Source organism: Perissodus microlepis, chromosome 4 (genome assembly GCF_051167445.1).
Source record: "Perissodus microlepis isolate ML-2025 ecotype Zambia chromosome 4, ASM5116744v1, whole genome shotgun sequence".
Lineage (NCBI taxonomy): Eukaryota > Metazoa > Chordata > Actinopteri > Cichliformes > Cichlidae > Perissodus > Perissodus microlepis.
In genome coordinates, this window is record NC_140464.1 from 11,527,263 (window position 1) to 11,545,983 (window position 18,721).

At 38.8% G+C, this 18,721-nt stretch overlaps 2 protein-coding genes across 5 annotated transcripts; one reads left to right on the forward strand and one right to left on the reverse strand.

Moving 5' to 3' along the window:
• The first annotated feature begins 227 nt into the window (after nucleotides 1-227).
• On the forward strand, nucleotides 228-6,375 carry chchd5 (coiled-coil-helix-coiled-coil-helix domain containing 5). Of its 3 annotated transcripts, none has more exons than XR_014800040.1 (5): nucleotides 228-316; nucleotides 510-650; nucleotides 754-905; nucleotides 1,074-1,156; nucleotides 2,311-6,375. XR_014800040.1 is itself a non-coding variant. In XM_084925706.1 (4 exons), coding segments are annotated over exons 1-4 (324 nt in total). In that variant the 5' UTR covers nucleotides 228-314; the 3' UTR covers nucleotides 1,103-2,236. The 3 variants fall into 3 exon arrangements, 1 of the variants encoding a protein (XP_084781832.1); XR_014800039.1 differs by having other exon boundaries at nucleotides 4,412-6,375; XM_084925706.1 differs by lacking the exon at nucleotides 2,311-6,375 and having other exon boundaries at nucleotides 1,074-2,236.
• On the reverse strand, nucleotides 2,646-18,542 carry lmx1al (LIM homeobox transcription factor 1, alpha-like). Of its 2 annotated transcripts, none has more exons than XM_084925699.1 (9): nucleotides 18,112-18,542; nucleotides 16,188-16,276; nucleotides 15,182-15,368; nucleotides 5,675-5,907; nucleotides 5,085-5,248; nucleotides 4,869-4,946; nucleotides 4,666-4,786; nucleotides 4,407-4,562; nucleotides 2,646-4,278 (listed from the first exon to the last, which is right to left on the reverse strand). In XM_084925699.1, exons 1-9 carry the CDS (start codon nucleotides 18,153-18,155, stop codon nucleotides 4,121-4,123), a joined length of 1,230 nt encoding a protein of 409 aa, XP_084781825.1. In that variant the 5' UTR covers nucleotides 18,156-18,542; the 3' UTR covers nucleotides 2,646-4,120. The 2 variants fall into 2 exon arrangements, with proteins under 2 accessions (XP_084781825.1, XP_084781824.1); XM_084925698.1 differs by having other exon boundaries at nucleotides 4,407-4,589.
• Nucleotides 18,543-18,721: the final 179 nt, after the last annotated feature.

The window sequence follows — 18,721 nt, forward strand, 5'->3', positions numbered from 1 at the left end:
GTTTTTACCTCGAAATACTTGTAAAATTTACTGTTTAAAGTAAACATTAAAAACATTAACACTTCTACATATAGGGGTGTATCTGGCAAAATGTAGGCTTTATTTGCATGTTAATCGAGCAAGTGGCTTTCCCCTTTAAGGAAAGTGACGTCACTGTAGGGGCGTAGCCAGAGTGTGTGACTGATGCAATCCTGAACCAATAAGATTATAGAAACATTGGTGTTCCTGTCCAGGCATGGTTCCACATGCAGAAGTAGTGGTGGTGTAACCTTGGCTGATTAGCGTCCTCGTTTCAAACACCGTAAAACAGCAACATGTAAGAATTTTAAATAATCAGTTACACAATATACACGTTGTATTTCCTAGATACAGAATCAAATGTAACTGTAATTACAAGTATTTTCTGCATCCTCCAGAAAAGTACTTTATCGTGTTGAATTTACTGCACACAGGAGTGATAGTTCTTATCGTTCTCACGCACTGGTTTAAATAAATCTGTCACCTTTCAGGCAGGCTGCTATGGATATAACTGCAAAGTACTGCCGTAAAGAAATGGAAGCGTATGGGTTATGTGTAGCCTCCAATCCATCAACATGGCAGCAGAAGTGTCACGAGCTGAAGATGAATGTTGCACAATGTACATCATCACAGTAAGTCAATTTATTTGTTCTATCATTCCTACTCGAGTGATTCTGGCATCCTGCTGTAAATATTTTCCAGGCATATTTTAATCTAACCCCTAACTATGTTAAGCCCAGTCATCCAGAAGATCAGGCAGGAGTGTTACAATGAGTTTGTGGAGTTTGAGCGCTGCCTGAGAGAACATCAGGGACAACCTGTCTCCTGCTCGCCACATGTGGCTCGCTTTCTGGGCTGTGCAGAGACAGTCGACCTCAGTGGAGTGGGTACGTTTTTCACAGTGTGTTTTTTATGGAAATAGCTTGTGCATGCTGGTTTTTCATGCATCATAATACAAAACAGATTTTGAAGACACTCATGTTTGCAAAAATAATAATAATATTACATGAGCTTTAGTTGCCAACATACCAAACGATTGTTTTTATTTTTTCCAGCTACAAATCCAGTATCTCAACCATCTTAGCACAAGATGTCCTCCATTACCAGAAAACACCTGTATCTACACCACTGCCACCAGGTGGGCTGGTTTCAAATGTATTCCAGACATGTATGTACAGTGGCTGATAGAATACAATACTTCCCAATTCCTACTTCCTAATTATTATTTTTTGCATATTTATCACATTTACATGTTTCAGACCATCATCATCATTTTAATATTAGACAAAGATAACCTGAGTAAATGCAAAATGCAGTTTTTAAATGATCATTTATTTTGTTAAATCATCATTTAAACCTACCTAACCCTAGCTGAAAAGCCTAAATGTAATAACTGATTGTGCTACCTTTGGCAGCAAGAATTGCAATCAAGGGTTTGCAATGACTGGCAATAAGTCTTTCATTTTAATTCAGCCGAGCTGCAGGGTTTTCAAGGATGAATGACCTGCTTTAAGGTCATGCCAAAGCACCTTATTGACTAGGCCACTCCAAATCTTCATTTTGTTTTGTTTGTTTTTTGCAAGGTCACACTTGCTTGTGTGCTTGGGGTCACTGTCCTCCTGCATAAACCAAATGCGCTTGATTAGGTTCTTGGGTAATGGAGTCAGACAAATTTGATGTGCACTTGATGACACTTCCATCAGTCAAGTCGTTCAGGTGTTGAAGCAGCAAAGCAGCCCTAAAACATCACACTACCACCACCATGGATGACTGTTGGTAGGATGTTCTTCTTCTGAAATAGTGTGTTTATTTTATGATGTTAGGAATTACTTTTTCATGTTTCTTTTTCATGAGTTTGGATAGCTTTTTCCCCCTTAAATAATTTAAATAATTTACAAAGTGTATTTTATTCTTTATTGGATTATTGTCTTAAATTTGTTTGATAGTCTGAAACATGTAATTGTGACAATTGTGCAAAAAAAAAAAGACAACATCAGGAAGTGGGCAAATACTTTTTAACAACACTGTATTTATTTAGATTTGTGTTAGTACTGTGGGTTACATGATTGCATGAAGTATTTAATTGCTGTGTCATTCCCTAATTTCTCATGTAAGTTTTATGACTTAAAAATAAGATTTATGTCTCTGAATGTGAGAAAGTCAGGTGTGTACTGATTTATTGAACAGTTTCATTAAAAAAATGACCTTAGACTTCTAATACTCTTCTGATGTTGTCATCCTCTTATTGTTTCTGTTTCTTGTGCCTATTCCTCCCACCCTTGCCCTCTTCAGGTCTGAGTCAGTCAAATATTAAACTGGAATGTATTGCTCCCACACAAACTATCCTGGCTACTCAGTGACTGAGCAATAGGGAGTCTGGGAAGAAAGGAGAGGGCTGTCCAGCTCTAATCAGTGGGACTACTGAAAGAGACAGAGGGAGGATGTTGAGTTATGAACCCTGTGACCACTAAGCAGAACAGACATTTTCTGGTTGAGTTATTAAAGTTTTGAGTGGAAAGACTGAGAGGAAACTGATTCCTTGCTTTTAAAGTGCATCTTTGTTTCATACCATTTGAGCAAGTGATAAATGCGTCATCATTTATTGTATTTAGGACAAAGAAGCCAAGTGTTGTTCAAAGACGAAACCGCAGATTGTATTGAAGATACGGCAACATTACATTCAAAGCACATCACCTGGCAGTCACTGATCAAAAAAGTAAGATAAGAACTCATCTACTGCACAAATAAGTTACATTCACAATATTATCACTTTAAAAACACCATGAGTCAGTTATCAGAGTCAAACATAATGTCAGGAAGGAATGTCACAGGCTGTAGCCAATTACTGGCTTCTAAATGAAAAGAGTTTCACCCTAATCCTATTTTATTCTGCACCACTTTATGATTCTGATCCTGATGCCTTCTGCAACACTTGAATTTGGAGGCTATTTCTTCATACCTACTTGTGGCACATAAATATCATGCTACAGTTTAAATATTTGCTGATTATCACATAAGAAGATACGAAATACCTACCTAATGTGACTTTCTGAGAAGGAAATTATTACAGTTTGTGACTACAACAGTTAATTATAACACAGTCATACACACATTTACATTTGGAGTACCTTCATGTACCCAGTATCCTTCATTTGGGGAATTATATACCAAAGAGTTGAAATTTACTGCACTGTTTTTGAGTGATCATATTATAAAAGAGAAAGGAAAACTAAAACGATAACCACTTAAACAACCCTGTTTCCGCATAAGGCTCCTCAAATGACCCTGTAGAGTTTATAGCTAAATACTAAAAAAAAACACTTTTTTTGGTCCATATTTTACCAGTCATGCAGTATGAAAAACCAAGGATATAGTTTGAAATAATTTTTCACAGAATTTCTTTGCAATCTCTGTCCTTCAAGTCATTGGGCAAGTTAAATTGTCATCCTATCCAGCACAATATCCTGAGTTGTGGCTCAGGTTCCACAAACATACACACTAACCTGAGAGCAAAAGTGTACTCCAATCCATATACAGTGCTGTATACGCTGCAGTCATTCACACAATAACTACTCTAGTCCTGGCAAAACAAAACAAAAAGTAATGCAATATACTAATTTAATTTAAACCCTCAGCTGCCCATCAGACCTGCCAAGACTGCTAATTATATGTGATTTGATTGATGAATTCACTTTCAGCAACCAATTATCATCTGTAATTCGTGATATACATATTGATAGGTATAAGTGTCTTCATTTTTTTTTGTTGGAAAGTGCCATGAAGCATTTTTCATTAAACATTACATAAATACAACAGAGTAAACTGAGGTCCTTTATCTTGGACATTTACAGTGTCTGTATTTCCAGCATGTGATTCTTATCTGGGAAAGATGTGGGATCACTATGTTAATCTGCTGCAAATTGATATTATGACTAACTATGTCTAATTGATGTTAGCCTGTGATAAAAGCTCGTAAGTGTGTTTGGCTGTAGGGTGTTTCATGGAGAATGGTCCCACAGGCATGTTGATGGACAGACTCCATTAGCTGCATCTCTGAGGTGAAAGGTGAAACAGGAGGGGAAAGAGTGACAGTTTATAAGGGTCAGGAGGTGAAATAAGAGTTCTGCATGGAGTACAGACGGTCGATGGGATTTCCCACTCGCCCTGCCAGGAGACCGCCCTCCCCTGTTGCTAAGAGGCAGTCGCCAAGGTGACCAAGGCTTCCATCGCTGTCCAGGTCATGGAACACTGTTTCTGAGTCTGCAGTCAAAAGGAAGGAGAGTGTGGACAGCTGAAGTGAAAGAGTTTTTAGTGAGAGCAAGAAAAAAAAAAAGTAAAAGCAAATTTTTTTTTTTTTTGTAACTTTTATCTTTGTCTTTCTGTCATACCATAGGAGTGGAGCTGCTCGCTATTCAGTTGAGGTGGTGTAAGCCCATGTCGAAATGGCTCTCCACCATAAATGTTGGGGTCCAGAGCAAGGAGCTGCTGACGTGGCAGAGATGGATATCCCAGCATCCCATCCATGCCATGGGTACTAGATCCATCTATATAAAGATTCAAAACGCCCAAAACTTTAACCATACCAGTCTTTCTTTCCATCTTTTTTTCTTTCCTTCTTGATCTTGTACTGGTACTCAAAGCTCTTACCCTCGCTGTCATCATTGCTTTGGCGGCCCCCTCTGCTCGGTCCCCTCCTGGTGCCTCCCAGCTGCTCTTGTTCCTGCTGCTGCTGCTGCTGCTGTTGCTGTCGGCGAGCTAACTTTTTCATCTGATGCACAAAAGCACACGGTGTACAAATTTTCTCTTTGTGCTTTTGTGAGCATGCCTTTAGGAAAACTATAAAGTCTTACCTTGGCTCTCTGGTTTTGAAACCACACCTGAACAACACGCACTGTCAGCCCAGTCTCTGCAGCCAGTGTCTCTCTCACCTAGAGGATAGAGTTTTTAATTGTTTTAAAAATCTTAACTTCACAGTGCCAAACACAGCAGCCATACCCTTGAAAAATGAAGTTTGGAAAGCATGACCAGGAGTATCTTGTGGCATACTGACAAGACCAACAACCCACCTTACGGCATGGTTTGGCTGACACTTCAAAGGAGGCCTTGAAAGCACGCCGCTGCTGTGTGGTCAAGATAGTGCGTGGACGTTTTGAACGCTTGTGCTCCTTGCCTTCATCACCACCTTTCCCTCCTCCGGAGCCTCCTCCACCATCCTCATCCTCACTTTTTACTGAGCAAGTTAAGTAAACAATAGCACAATCAGAACAATGCTCTGCAAACAGTGACATTTGAAACAAATATTTTCCATGTAGTTTACAGTAACAGTTTGTTCGTTCTCATGGAAGAAAATGGTACTGCTTAAATTACTTTCAACATACTGCTGAAAACTATCCTCACTATTTGAAATTCAATAATCGCGCCTTCATTTAAAATTTTTAAAAAGGAAGAAGCTTGAAACTTTTTTCTTTTTTGTTATTTTCGTGAAACTGCTTTTGTCTTAAATATTAAGGTTTTTCTTTCAAATACTGTTTACTGATTTAAAGGGGATGAAAATGATTGATTTTGACTAAAGGCATGAGTGTAAAAAGAAAGATTATTTCCCCAAGAAAAGTAATTTTGACCTTTATTATGTATCCTCCGAAGAAACCTGCTTTACCTGATTCAGTTGGTGTAGGGCTGATGGCAGCCAGCATTTCCCTCTCCTTTTCATAGTCCATGCGGCAGAGCAGCTGGCCTTCTTTCAGCACAAACTCATCACCTCTCTGCAGCCGACGTTCACACTCACAGCAGCTGAAGCAGCCCAGGTGGTATACCTGGCCTAGCACACGCATTATCAGCTCAGAACGTCCAATGACTTGCAAGCAGGCACTGCACTTTCTTACAAAAAGCCTGGAGGGGCACAGAAACATACACACGTGGGCTTATATTTTCATGGATACATCCATAAACTGTGAAACATGGCATGATAACAGTCTAGCAGCTTAGAATAAGAAGTAAATTAATTAAAGATGGCAGCACAAACAAGAAGCTCTGACACATTTACCCTTAGCGCCAATGATTCTGGAGATTAGCATAGTCTCTTAATTAAAGGTCCTATAAGCATTACCCAATTCACAGTGCAACAAGGTGAACATCTGTTAGATGGGTTACAGTAGTCTGTATTATTACATTGTTTTTTATTTTTAACATTCTCACAGTAGGGGGCAGTAGTTAGCTTCTTAAAAAGATGTCTGTGGAGAGTTTTTCCCCATTTAAATCCTTAAATGTTAAGATTTCCTTGGTGAAGTGAACTCCACTCTGTCCATATATTGCCCACAATTTATGTATTTAACTCAGTGAATAAAGCTTAAAACAGTCTTTCTCAGGTCTATTACTTTTCCCCATGACCACTTTCCTTCTTTTGTCCCCCCATCTCTCCTCCTGTGCTATGTTACAACCCCTAACTTTCTCTCCCACATGACAATCTCTTGCACATCCCTATTTCTATTCACAGGGCCCAAATCTATGCCATTAAATTCCTCTCAAATCCCTGCTCTTGCACTTGGTTTCCTCCCCTTCCCTCCTCAGTATTCAGTACTTTCTGCCAGCATTCCCAGTTCTCCCTCATGCCCTCCCAGCCTGCCTCCCCAGTTCACTGAAACTAATAAAGACAGGATTAATTAGATTGTTGTTTAAACAGTGAGATGGCCAGACAGACGCTGTAAACTCATAACCAGGGATTGGGGATAGCATGGGGTTAATCTCTCTCCTCTCACTTATGCACACACACACACACACACACACACACACACACACACACACACACACACACACACACACACACACACGCACACACACACACACACACACCATCACCATATTTGCACACACTCACCCACCGAGTATCAGTATATATATATTTGGATAGTTACTCACATTCACCATATCATCAAAGCAGTGGTGCAACACATCTATGATTAGGAAATATTCTTGATCGCCATTACAATTCTTCAGTGGGAAAAGTTATGAGGAAGCCTGAACATGGGTGTGAAACAGATAAAGGTTGATGTATACAGAAATAGCAGCACAATGGAACACAAACCCTGTTAAGAAAGGAGGGAGGATGGGAAGGGAGGGAATGGGGGGAAGAAGGGATGAAGACTGAAGTGTTGACGCTCCCTGACTGAGTGATAGGAAGGTGTTGCTGCCCAAATCTGGAGAGTAAAGAAGGAGCCAGGTCTGCACATTAGAGCTCCTAATCTGTGATTCTGTCCCAAACGCAGCTGCTACAGCTAATCTTTCTCAATCCATCTGCCAAACGCTCCCCAAATATCCCCAAATGACAGTGTCGCTAACTTAACATCATAAAGCAAACACAATACTCCTATAAGCAACCATACAAAGACTATTATGATAGGACCTTGTGTTTGACTAAATGTTGCTTAAATTACTTAGTCACAGTAACATTACATTGCATTTTAGAAAGATGCTTCCACTGTAAAATTCCTGCAATAACGCACATGTCAATCATAACATGTGGTACAGAACATGCATGCTACAAAAGGGCGCAATCATCACACCGCTCTGCACAGCCTCACTCTCAGCATTTCAAATACGTCCTTTCATTGGGAACAAAAAACAACAAAACAGAATCGTCAGGGTTGCTTGACACAAGATTGATGAGGTTGGTGGTTAAGTCCCACACTCCCTAATCAGGGGTGTACACAGCACGGTAGGAATTTACTCAACATGGCAAATAAAGGAAACTTGGGGCAACTGCCACAGAGGGGGGTCTGTAAGTAGATCAGCATAATCCCTCTAATAGAAGTATCATTCACACATGGGCCTGACCAGGGTGCAGCTTCCAAAAAATCACTACGGGCATGACGGATAAAGAGCAATCATACGATTAAGGTGAATTTAACTTTACAGGATTTATACATTCTAGTCAAACATGGCCACACATGCAGCCCAGGTTCCAGTGCTTGAGTAAATTTGTCAAATTCATCTTGAGTTCTTTATTTTAAATTATTAAAAATAATAAGTCTCTATGGTATGGGTTAATATCTATATTTTTTCTGGTATGTTGGGTGTTACATAGTTATTTATGTTCTTAATTTTGTTTTAACTTTTTAATGTGTACAATTCAAAAAAGTGAAAACTAGAAGTCAGACAGCTGATGTATATTAAGGAACAGCTGTGCTGAAAGCTAAGCGAATAGATAGTTTAAAAAAACCTCTTTGCTTTGGATTTAGACAGCTTTACTTTAATGAAGTAATAATATGATATATGCGCGAATGCGTAGAATAGAGTTGCAAGTGCTCACAGGAGGCTGAAGGTAATGATCAACCTTTAGAGCTTGGGATGTACAAAACATTATAAAGACTGGCTCTAGGCAACTTTATGCTCAATGCCATGGATTTTGGAGGGGTTACGGGGCATGGCTAATTACAAGCTCACTGATTACGAGATCAAGTGTAGAGAGGCAGAAAAAGGTGCTGTATTGTAAGTATTGGTATAATCAGGTCTTTCCCTTTTGTTTATTGCAGAGCCTAGGCATACAAACATCACAACACAATCTTCATCACCTCCCTAAGCTGTGTCATGTGGCATTGTTTTGCCTGAGAGCTGTGACAAGCATGACATTGTCTGGTCTGCAATACAATCATTCCATAAATATGTATGTGTCTCAGAGCAACTGCAGTTGTTGCACTTGCTTTCATAACTGATGAATATTTATACAGGTACAGGTTTGGTTATACTAACTCTCTTTTTAAGGAGTTTCTCTTATTGCACTAAGCTTTGGTCTTTTGGTCACCAAGACCAAAAGAACCTAACTTAGATAAATTTAACTTTCACCACCAAGGATCCACCACCATTGTCACTCATTTTGATTTTTGACCTATAGTTTAAGATGGATCTCTTTCTCACAAGGTGTGATAAGCAGAGGTTTAGATGTCCTAGCTTGTGATTCCCACATATGTGACCGTAGTGTGCGACAATGAAGGTATAATAGAAGATTCACGTTACAGATGCAAAAAGTACAAATGATATGCATCAATCTTAGTTTTAAGTTGTATTCTGTTTAGTATCAATTTCTTAGATGTGTGTGGAGTGTGTGCGTTTGTGTGTGTGTGTCTGTGTGTGTGGAATTGTGTGTGTGCACTTTTGGCGGATATTGCTCTGTGAAGCAAAATGGCTCAGAGCCAGGGTTCAGTAATCACATCATCTCCTTTTATTAAATCTCCCTGCACTGCTTCTGTGTTATTAAAATCTCCCAGCATTCCCCACGATACTTGCTACCCTGCCACCACTCACTCACACTCTCATAGAGAAATACACAGGTTTAAAGATATATATATATATCTATATCTATAGATATAGATATAGATATATATAGTAAAGTCATGCATACAAACACACGGCTATATATACAGCCGCATGCACACATAAACACAAATATGCACAGTTAGTGTAAACATAGATAAGGTGCCTGGGTACAAACATCAATAAAACGGTGACAGATGCTGCATCTGTGCACCACGTCCATCCATGCATCAGTGCAGTAACAAGGTCAATGCATGCTCTAAAAATGTGTAACATGTATATAATACTTGCTATCCAACGGACACAAGGGCCAACAGTACATAGAATAGATCTTTAGAGGTATTTGTGCACACTGAGGCAGTCCCACAGTTATAAAGTTACATGTTGTGACTCTTGCAGTAAATCTTGGTAATGACCAGCTCTACATGAGAGCAGCACTGATGTATATAATATTCAAGACTTTTCCTGTGTAAAGTAACAACCAAATACCTGCACGATGTGCATGGTCTCTGCATGCATGATATGTGTCTCTGGGTGTGTGGCTGTGAGTTACACCTGATGCTACCAAGAATGAATGCTATGTGTCAGGATATAGATGTGTGTTTGTGTGTGAGTGAGTGGGTGTGTGTTAGTTTAGATAAAACAGTTAATCCCCAGGCCACCAGAACGCAATATCCTGTCTGCCCGTTTCTCATTTCCTGTCTGTCTCTGGCGGAGCGGGAAGCAGCGGGGAGGGGGTGGCGGGGGACAGCGGGACCCGTTGCCCCAGAAACAGGAGATACAGCCGGTCGATTTGCGAGAAGTCTACGCCGATCTCCCTATCTCTCCCTCTCTGGTGCGACCCCCTATTCGCACTCTCTTTTTTCCTCTCCCTCTCTGCTTTTATTATCTCAGATTTAATAAAGCTGAGGCGAGCAGCTTGTTCTGCCATGAAACATTTATTAGCTGTCTGTTATAAAATTGTTGTGGGGGAGGAAAGATGATGGGGTCTCATCTCACATTATGCAAAAACAGTGGCAATATCACCCCCTCACCACCACCACCATCACCATCTACACACATACGCAGACAAAAATTTGCCCTGGCCTGAAGCCGTTCTGTCCTTAAAACTCTCCCACACCTTGTCCTTTCCTTCTTTAACCCATTTTGAACCCTTTCTCCATCAGTGACAGTTCTCCCTGATGCTCTTTCATTTATGCCATCAAATCAGACTGTTTTTCAACAGCACACCATCAAAGCTCAAAAACCCATCCATCCGCACTTTATTCTCATCTGGCAAGCCTCCAACCATCATCTGTTGAGCTGCAGGTGTAGCTAATATAAGACTCTTAGGTGAGAGAGAAGTACTTCAACTTTTGAGCATTGCATGTGTATATGATGTACAGCCAGAGCAGAAAAGCTACATTTGCCTTCACCAACAATGAGCTATAAACCTTACTCTCTCTGAGCTGAAATTTCCAGTTATTTAACCTAAAATTGCTCAGATTTCTGCCTCCACCCTCACGCTGTCATGGTTTGGTTTCTACAAAGACAAATTATTTTGTCTTCTCCTTTGTCAAAGGGATTTCATAGTTATAGCCAAATAAGTCCAAAATATCAAACTCTGTTGTGGTTGACATGTTTTAAAATGGTCAATGTTTTTTTTTCTTTTACGTCAATAGTGACTCATTTTAGGCTTATAGGAATAAGGGTTTGTATTTCCACTGACATATCATTGCATAATTATCTGTAATAGTATTTCCCTGCAGCCCAGTATCAGACCTGTCAACCCAGGACAGCCAGAGCTGGGCAATTAGCACTGTACCCAATCAGCCACCCTGCCACCTCCTCCTATTCCCTTCCTGAGAGACAAAGGAGCACTGGAGGAGGGGGGGGTGATTAAGAGAAAACAAGGGATAAACGGGGAGATAAACTGTTTGGTGTCATCGCTGCTATCAATCTCAACAAGAAGGAAATGAGGTTTGGAATAGAGAAATATTATTACAAAGCAGACAGTGATGAACGAGGTAACCGATAGAGAGATAGGGAGCGAAACGGTTGGTGGGGTGGAGGTATAGAAGGGAGAATGGGTAAAAGATGTGATTTCTAACCTCAGACTTAGACGTTCACTCGCATAAATGCACTGAGAGGATACTCTTTCAGGTCATTAGTGTTAGACTCATGTCTAACTACTCGGTCAGCAGAGGATGATTCTATAGCTGTGGCCGCTAGGCCTCCCTCTCTATGTCTGTGGTGAGAGGGTTTGTAAACTTAGATGTAGTCTCTGTGCCCTCCACCCCACAGCGTGAGGCATTAAACTCAAGGTTTAGTGAATATCCACCCTTGTGACCTGTTTTTCACAGAGCTGGAGCTGCCTTTATGTGGCTTTCAAGGGAGTTTGGAGGCTTCTCACAGCCAGACTACCCTCAGCGCTGTTTGGGTTCAGTACTATTGAGAAGAGAACACTTGTTTTATAATTGTCACTTTGACAAGGAATCATAATAACCAGTTTTAGGATTATGCCTAAACAGCTTTAAAAAAGTCTGTTTTTAGTTTAATTGTAATTATATTAACATACAGTACAACTAGAGTGCTGTACTATTAATAATTTTGTCAGAAAAGTAACATCATTGAAAAATTCCATTTAAAGTTTTATAAAATTATCACTTCCTAACTTTTTCTAGCCAGATTTGTATAACTGTCCATTGTGCCAGTAAATGGAATGTATTGCGCCTGTGCGTAAAAACAACCTTAAGGAAATTTGTGTGCCTCTATTCTAGTGCCTCATGTTGAACATCTGGTCCATAACAGGATGGAGTTCCAGAGAATTTCTCAAGGTTTCAAAACAAAAATAAATCCACAAGAAAAATCCACAAGATGCACTTGAGTTGTGTCTAAATCCCTTCATTTCCATAACAGATTGAGACCAAGGAAACTTAAAACTGGCACTACTAAAAAGGCATACCTCCAGTTTTATTTTATTTTATTTTATTTTTGTTTTATTAAATAAATAGTAATGATGTGCTTATTTATGTTCACATACTTAATGTGAATGAGAGTGACATACTTAAGATTCAATGAGGGTGTTCTGAGGCATTCTCAGAACCGAGCAGACTATGATTATGGTTCACCTGCCCCGCAACCCCAAATACATAAATAAATAAATAAATAAGATGTTTAAAAAAATCATCAGATATTTTGAAACCTTATATTGACTTTTTGATAATCAGTGTACAGTAATACAGAAGCAATGTATCCTTCAAAAGCATTAAACATGCAAATGTTGAACAAACCTTTGCCTTGGAGGCAGTTAACGCCACATGAATCAGGGTGGAGGATGGGTAACATTTGAAAATTTGATTTCCTTTCTCATTTGAATCTGCGTGTGTTTTCTTTTTCGTGAAGACCAGATAGATTAATTAAAAACATATGCCTACCCACAAATACATTTTGTATTTGTTTCTTTTTCATATATTAAAAGAAAACTATGATTAAAAAAAGCACATGCACCATGCACTGTTTGGTCTGGTCTGTTTGTGACTAAAAAACATATATTTGGACTAGCCGGAGATAGTGCACAAGGAAGACATCCCAATATTAAAAACCCAAGCCTGCTTGCAAAATGCCATTTTTCAATTAATGCATTACATTCACATATTTTTCAGTGAATTCAGTTAATTTAACTCCTTACAATTCCTGACAAAGTAAACTCATCAGCATGCAGTGACAGCACTGAAATGATGTGCATTTTCCTGTCTGAAGCAGGATTTGAGTATCCGTACCAGGATATGGATATGGATACTCAAATCCATATCCTGGTATCCACTAATAATTGTACAAATTCCCCTAAAATTCTTATGCACATTCCAAATTCTTGGACATGGTTATCACACACCTGCTCTAGATGGAGGTGGTGGGGGTGTAGAGTAAGGCGCTGATGGACAGACTGCTGGGAAAACAAGGAGACATTGTTGCCTATCCACTGAAGGTCACGGGCATAACTGTGTGCCAAGTCTGGCACCGACTCACACAACAAGGCAACAGGGCATATGCAATGTATAGGGGACTAAATCAACAACATAGTGAATGAGCCTCTGACTATTAATTTGGATCTGCAATTACAGTCATTACACAGTGAGAGCAAATATACTTTTTCATTCCATCACTGAAAATGAGCCCAGTTCTTCAGTTATGGTACTACTGCCTCCAAGTTTCCCACTCATTTTTCCAGATAAACGTCACACAATGGACTTTCATCACAGTCCCCCCCCCCCCCTCTCTCTCTCCCTCTCTCTCCCTCCCCCCCCCTCTCTCTCCCTCTCTTTCTCTCTCCCTCACTCTCCTCCAGATGTCAGGTACAGTGGGAGAGTCTGTGCTGCTGGATGCCGTCTGACACTTTTCATAACAATGATAACAAGCTACAGACTCGTCCTTAAGCTGTCCATCCCTGGAGCTTCCTTTGCAGGCACACTCACTGACCACAGCACACACAAAGCAGCCAAAGTTAAAATGTAGAATGGCCACAAAAATGTACAGTGGAGTGAGCCATTAAAGAAAAAAAAAAATCTCTGAACTTTTACATTGCAATATATTGTAGTGTGTCCAGATGTTGTACTACAAGGTACTGAATAGCAGTGGCAAGGGCTGTTGCCACTGCTATTCAGTTTAAGATTGTAAACTTAAAAACAAGGGAAATAGTCTTTGCCTTTGTGAAAAGACTAGATCAATAAGCAAAAATATACTATTAAAACTGCTACTAAAATTCCCATCAGAATATATTCTGATAGGAGTGCAATGCATACATTCAGTCAGTTTTCATATCTTATATTGGTTGTGGCTCAATTCCAAAAATGTGAAATTGTAAGCACACTGACCCTCTGGGTATCTTGAATTAGAATAAGTAAAGCCACATAGGTTTGACACACAAATCGAGCATTGTCTATAATGATAGATGTTTCGGATTGAATGTGGATTTTCAATTTAAAGGCCCATGTATTTTTACACAAATTTCTGTTATAGAAATTTGTAAAGTTTTTTCTCCAAACATTAGTACAACATGTAGCCTGTATTTGCTACTCTCATTTCTCAACTTCATAAGTCTTCCTCATCTCTAAGCTAAGTCGTTAAAGTTTCATTAATATTATTTAACCAGATTTGTTCAGTGTGAGGATTGATTTATGTGCAGGTCATTTGTACAGTCTAAATAATCTCCTTTCTTGACACCTACATTAATTTTTCAGAATTAAAATCACACGTGCTCTTGCAGTGATTAACATTTAACTACATCTTTTGTTGGCACATTGATAGATGCTGTTAAGTCTAACAAAAGACTTCCAGTAGATGTAAAATATGAAAGACGTGTTCCTCATCTGTTTTAAACAGAAGTTCAACTTCACTGTTCTCTCTCTCACTCTCTCCTTGTGTGTGTGAGTGTGTGTGTGTGTGTGTGTGTCAGTAACACAATAATATCACATCAGCAAATGTTACAAGATTAGTATGTCACTATACTTATATAACAATTACCTCTCAATTTGAAGTCTCAAAACCTGTTTAGCTTGGAAACAGGAGACTGGCTAACATCAGTTCAGTTTGATTGAGTAGGCAAAACTAAAATGTTTAAAATAGTCTCCATAAGTAAACTTACTCTGACCAAATTGAGAATTGTAATTACATTTCAACGTACAATTAACTTTATTCTTTCCATTGTTATGCAACTGTATTTCTTTGCAGATTATGTAAATTATTTTCAGCACGAGATAAAGCTTGTTTTAGTCACAGGGAATTTCCCAACCTAAATTCGTAGGCTGTGTTATCCTTGAACTGACAGTGTGTGTATGTCTGTGTGTGAGCATGCGTGTTTGTGAGTGTGTGTTTTTACTTTTCATAGTCGTGCTTGCAGTACAGCAGGCGGTCCCGGCTGTAACAAGTCCCAGTGAGCGCGCTTAAACACACGGCGCACTTGACACAGGTCTCGTGCCAGGAACGCTCATTCACGCGCAGCAGGAAGCGGTCGGCGATGGGAGACTCGCAGCCCGCACACACCTCTCCTCCTCTGTACTCTGGACCTGAAGGGAACATATCAAAGCATGAACAGAGAGATTGAGAGAAGGTAAAAGCCAAGATACTGGCCAAGTTTCCACAGTGTAACTCCAGCCGTATAAAGTAGCATGCTTCTAAATTTCCCTGCATCATGGTCATCGATAAGGCAATAAAACACGTTTTATTCAATCGACCAACGCGTGTGTATACTGTGTGTATATGCAATCGTTTGTATATGCAATCTGGCATAGAAAAACCGATGTTCTCTTTCGCATGGATGGAAAATGACAGGCGCATACTTCGCACAAAAGTTTATGGCAACCTCGGTGTTGGATATTAATTTTCTCAATCAAAAATCTGGATATTTAACATCTGGATATTTGTTTATTTCATTCCTATTTCGACTTTATGTGAACGATCAGCTTGAATTATTTACATTTAAAAACAGTCGATCTTGCTTTTATTATATTATTATTTTAATTCTTACGTTAGGGTAACATAAGTCATATGTTACAACATATGATAACCTTGGCTTTGTTGCATTTTGTTCCTCATAGGGTAAGCCCAGTATTACGATAATAGTCTAATGTTGTGTTGGTTGTTAAAAAAACTGAATCAATATTATATTTTATTTATTTATTTTTTTTAAATAATATTTTTTTTCTATTATAATCTTAGGCCTGAATGTCTATAGGATCTTAAAAACGCGGACAAAATGGACAGGATCAAATGCTTTGATATTCTTATTTGTGGTCTTCAGGATTTTCATAGATGATAAATTAATCCAAAAAGTTCATCCTGTGATTATTATACTCACTGTATAGTGTATCGGTTGTCGGACTTACCGAAAGGCGTGGAGGATGGAGGCTGCTGCAGACAGGACTGCTGGCTCTCCTCTGTTTTCATCCCTTCTCTCCTCCCCTCAGTGTGATCGCTAGAGACAAAAATGAACCATTTCTATCTAAAATATCAGTGGAACCATGCTATAGTAAATCAACCTAAAAATAAGGGGATTGGTAAGAGAGACGTTTTTATTTTTTATTTCATTATTTTATAATAGGACTGTCTATGCCACCATTATTTAAAATCAGACTGAATCAAAAATACACACCTATAGACTGGATTGCACAAGCTTATTAATTGCAGGAGAAAAAAACACGATAAAAAAGAGAATTTGAGAATGTTTCTCTTCCGACAAAAATTCTAATTGAAAGGGATTTTTTACGAGCATCAAAATGTATTTCAAACTTTGCAATAAGCTATAACTTCTGCATTATATATTCTACTTCTAATGGTGCAAGGCAATTTGTATGTATCGTGCATTTTATGGTTTCTTTTAAGAAATAATAAAAAATTAACAGTTCTTATGCAAAAAATGTAAGACAAGAAAAAAATACATATTTGGCTTTTAGATTTATATTGGTTTAAATTTACAATTTTTTTGTTGAAATTATTTTAAACCTATATATATATATGATCAGGTTAATTGTAAAATGTGCAATGTTTCCATTTTATTCTTTACAGTATTTTTTTTTTAAATTGACCCGTTTAATCAAAACGGATAACGAAAAGAGAAACTTTTCGGACGGCATTTTGCATTCTACTAATTTACCTGCTCAAACAAACAAAAATGAAAGAGGACAGAAAAAACAAGCAAAAATGGCGAAAGATTCAAATAAAAATAAATTAGTTGTGGAAACACTGACGAAAACTTTCTTTGATGTTTTTCTGCAGGCTGGAGTTTCTCAGCACTGGTGTCACCAGATTCTAGTGTTTTGTGTAAAGTATAATAATATAATGATAGTCTATATTTTAAATGAATAACACACTAGATTTGTGTATGTTCTTATTACTGCGATCATTGTAAGGAACCCTATTGATTTCTACATTTGAGGGGCCTGTGGGGTGAACCTGTAAAATACAGGGAATATAAAATGGATTGTTGCCTTAGAAAGTGAAGTAATTAGATAACACCAAATGACTTATGTAAATACAACTAATCTGATTTGGCACTTTTCCTAATTGCGGGTTGAATACATTCATGATACACTTGTGTAAAGCACCAATAATTACACGTCGACGCTAAAAGCCGGTGTTGTGATCATCAATATCGAAGTAATAACGATTTCTGGATTTCCCGCAAGTCACCTGGAGCTACAATTAAAGAAAGCAAAACTGTCATATTTATAAGGATGAACAATGTTTTCTTTAAAGCTGAATGTTAACTGCATTCAAATTAATGCTAAGAAGCCACTCTCTGTTTAATGCAACAAACTGCCTTTCTATTTTCAGAGATTTGTTTACAAGCTGTTTGTAATAAATAGCTGGAAACTATGAAAAGTCAGACCTTCCCTCGTGCCATCAAAAGTAAAAGACAAAGTTGAGTTGTAGATGTGATTGCTGAATTCAAGTCACGTTAAAAACTACTGTAAACGAACATAATAATAATAATGATTATTATTATAATACTCTAAAAGCGGCTTGCAGTCTGTAAAGCAGCTGGTTCCCTTTAGCATCATACTTTTAGGACTATTTCACATGCTTGTGCCAATACATTAAAGATCGAAGATCATAAAACATAACAGACAGCAAGGTCATCAGGATTTAATCCTTTATCCCGTGTATTTGTCAAAAGACCCCTAATAATGTTGGATCTAAGCACGCGCTGCTGCTGGAACACGAAATGCACATCAATTCAAGCAACACGGTTATTTGGAAATCACGAGGCTGCCTTCAGTGACAACCTGTTCTTGAGTTGCGGAGACCTACCTTGAGGTGAAACACACTCCTCCTGAAATCTCGGTTGGCAACATTAAAACCTGGGGAAACTTTAGACTAGTAAATGAACAGACGCGATCGCAGATTATCCACCTGTACCTCACAAAGCGCCGAGCATGTTGCCTACGGTAAAAATCCAAATACCATGATGACCCGAAGTACTGCCTATTGTCTCTCCTGTTTTCTCCGGCAGCCGTGTGTGCGCTCTGACTTGTTTTGTGCGTAAAAAGGCGCAGAGGGAGGAGATGGACAGAAAAGGAGGGAGGGAGAAGGTGCGGAAAATGATGAGGGAAGATGAGTGATAATACAGCCTATTGATAACTCAGATGGGGAGGATCTTTTGCATTTGTGCTCAAGGTTACACGGAAACTTAAAAGGGCACAGCTAAGGTGAAACAACTTGTGATGACATATCAGCCCCTTTCACACAGGAAAACATATTTAAGTTTTTGTTGTATTATACACCAAAACTGTCTGAGTTTGATGCAAAAATATCAAAAGAACAAAGCCGAATGAAGATGATATCACTTTACTCCTTCTAGACATCAGGAAATGTTGCTTCACTCCATTTACTTACACCAGGCTGTAAAATCAAACAGGTG

Bases quoted from the DNA above. Each gene is read 5' to 3' on its own strand.
- chchd5 (XM_084925706.1), top strand. The intron at 651-753 runs GTAAGTCAATTT...AACTATGTTAAG, and splicing joins GCACAATGTACATCATCACA to CCCAGTCATCCAGAAGATCA. The intron at 906-1,073 runs GTACGTTTTTCA...TATTTTTTCCAG, and splicing joins AGTCGACCTCAGTGGAGTGG to CTACAAATCCAGTATCTCAA.
- lmx1al (XM_084925698.1), bottom strand. From the start codon at position 18,155: ATGTTGCCAACCGAGATTTCAGGAGGAGTGTGTTTCACCTCAAG. The intron at 16,277-18,111 runs GTAGGTCTCCGC...TTTTGTCTCTAG, and splicing joins GGAGTGTGTTTCACCTCAAG to CGATCACACTGAGGGGAGGA. The intron at 4,947-5,084 runs GTGGGTTGTTGG...TCTATCCTCTAG, and splicing joins CAGCCAAACCATGCCGTAAG to GTGAGAGAGACACTGGCTGC.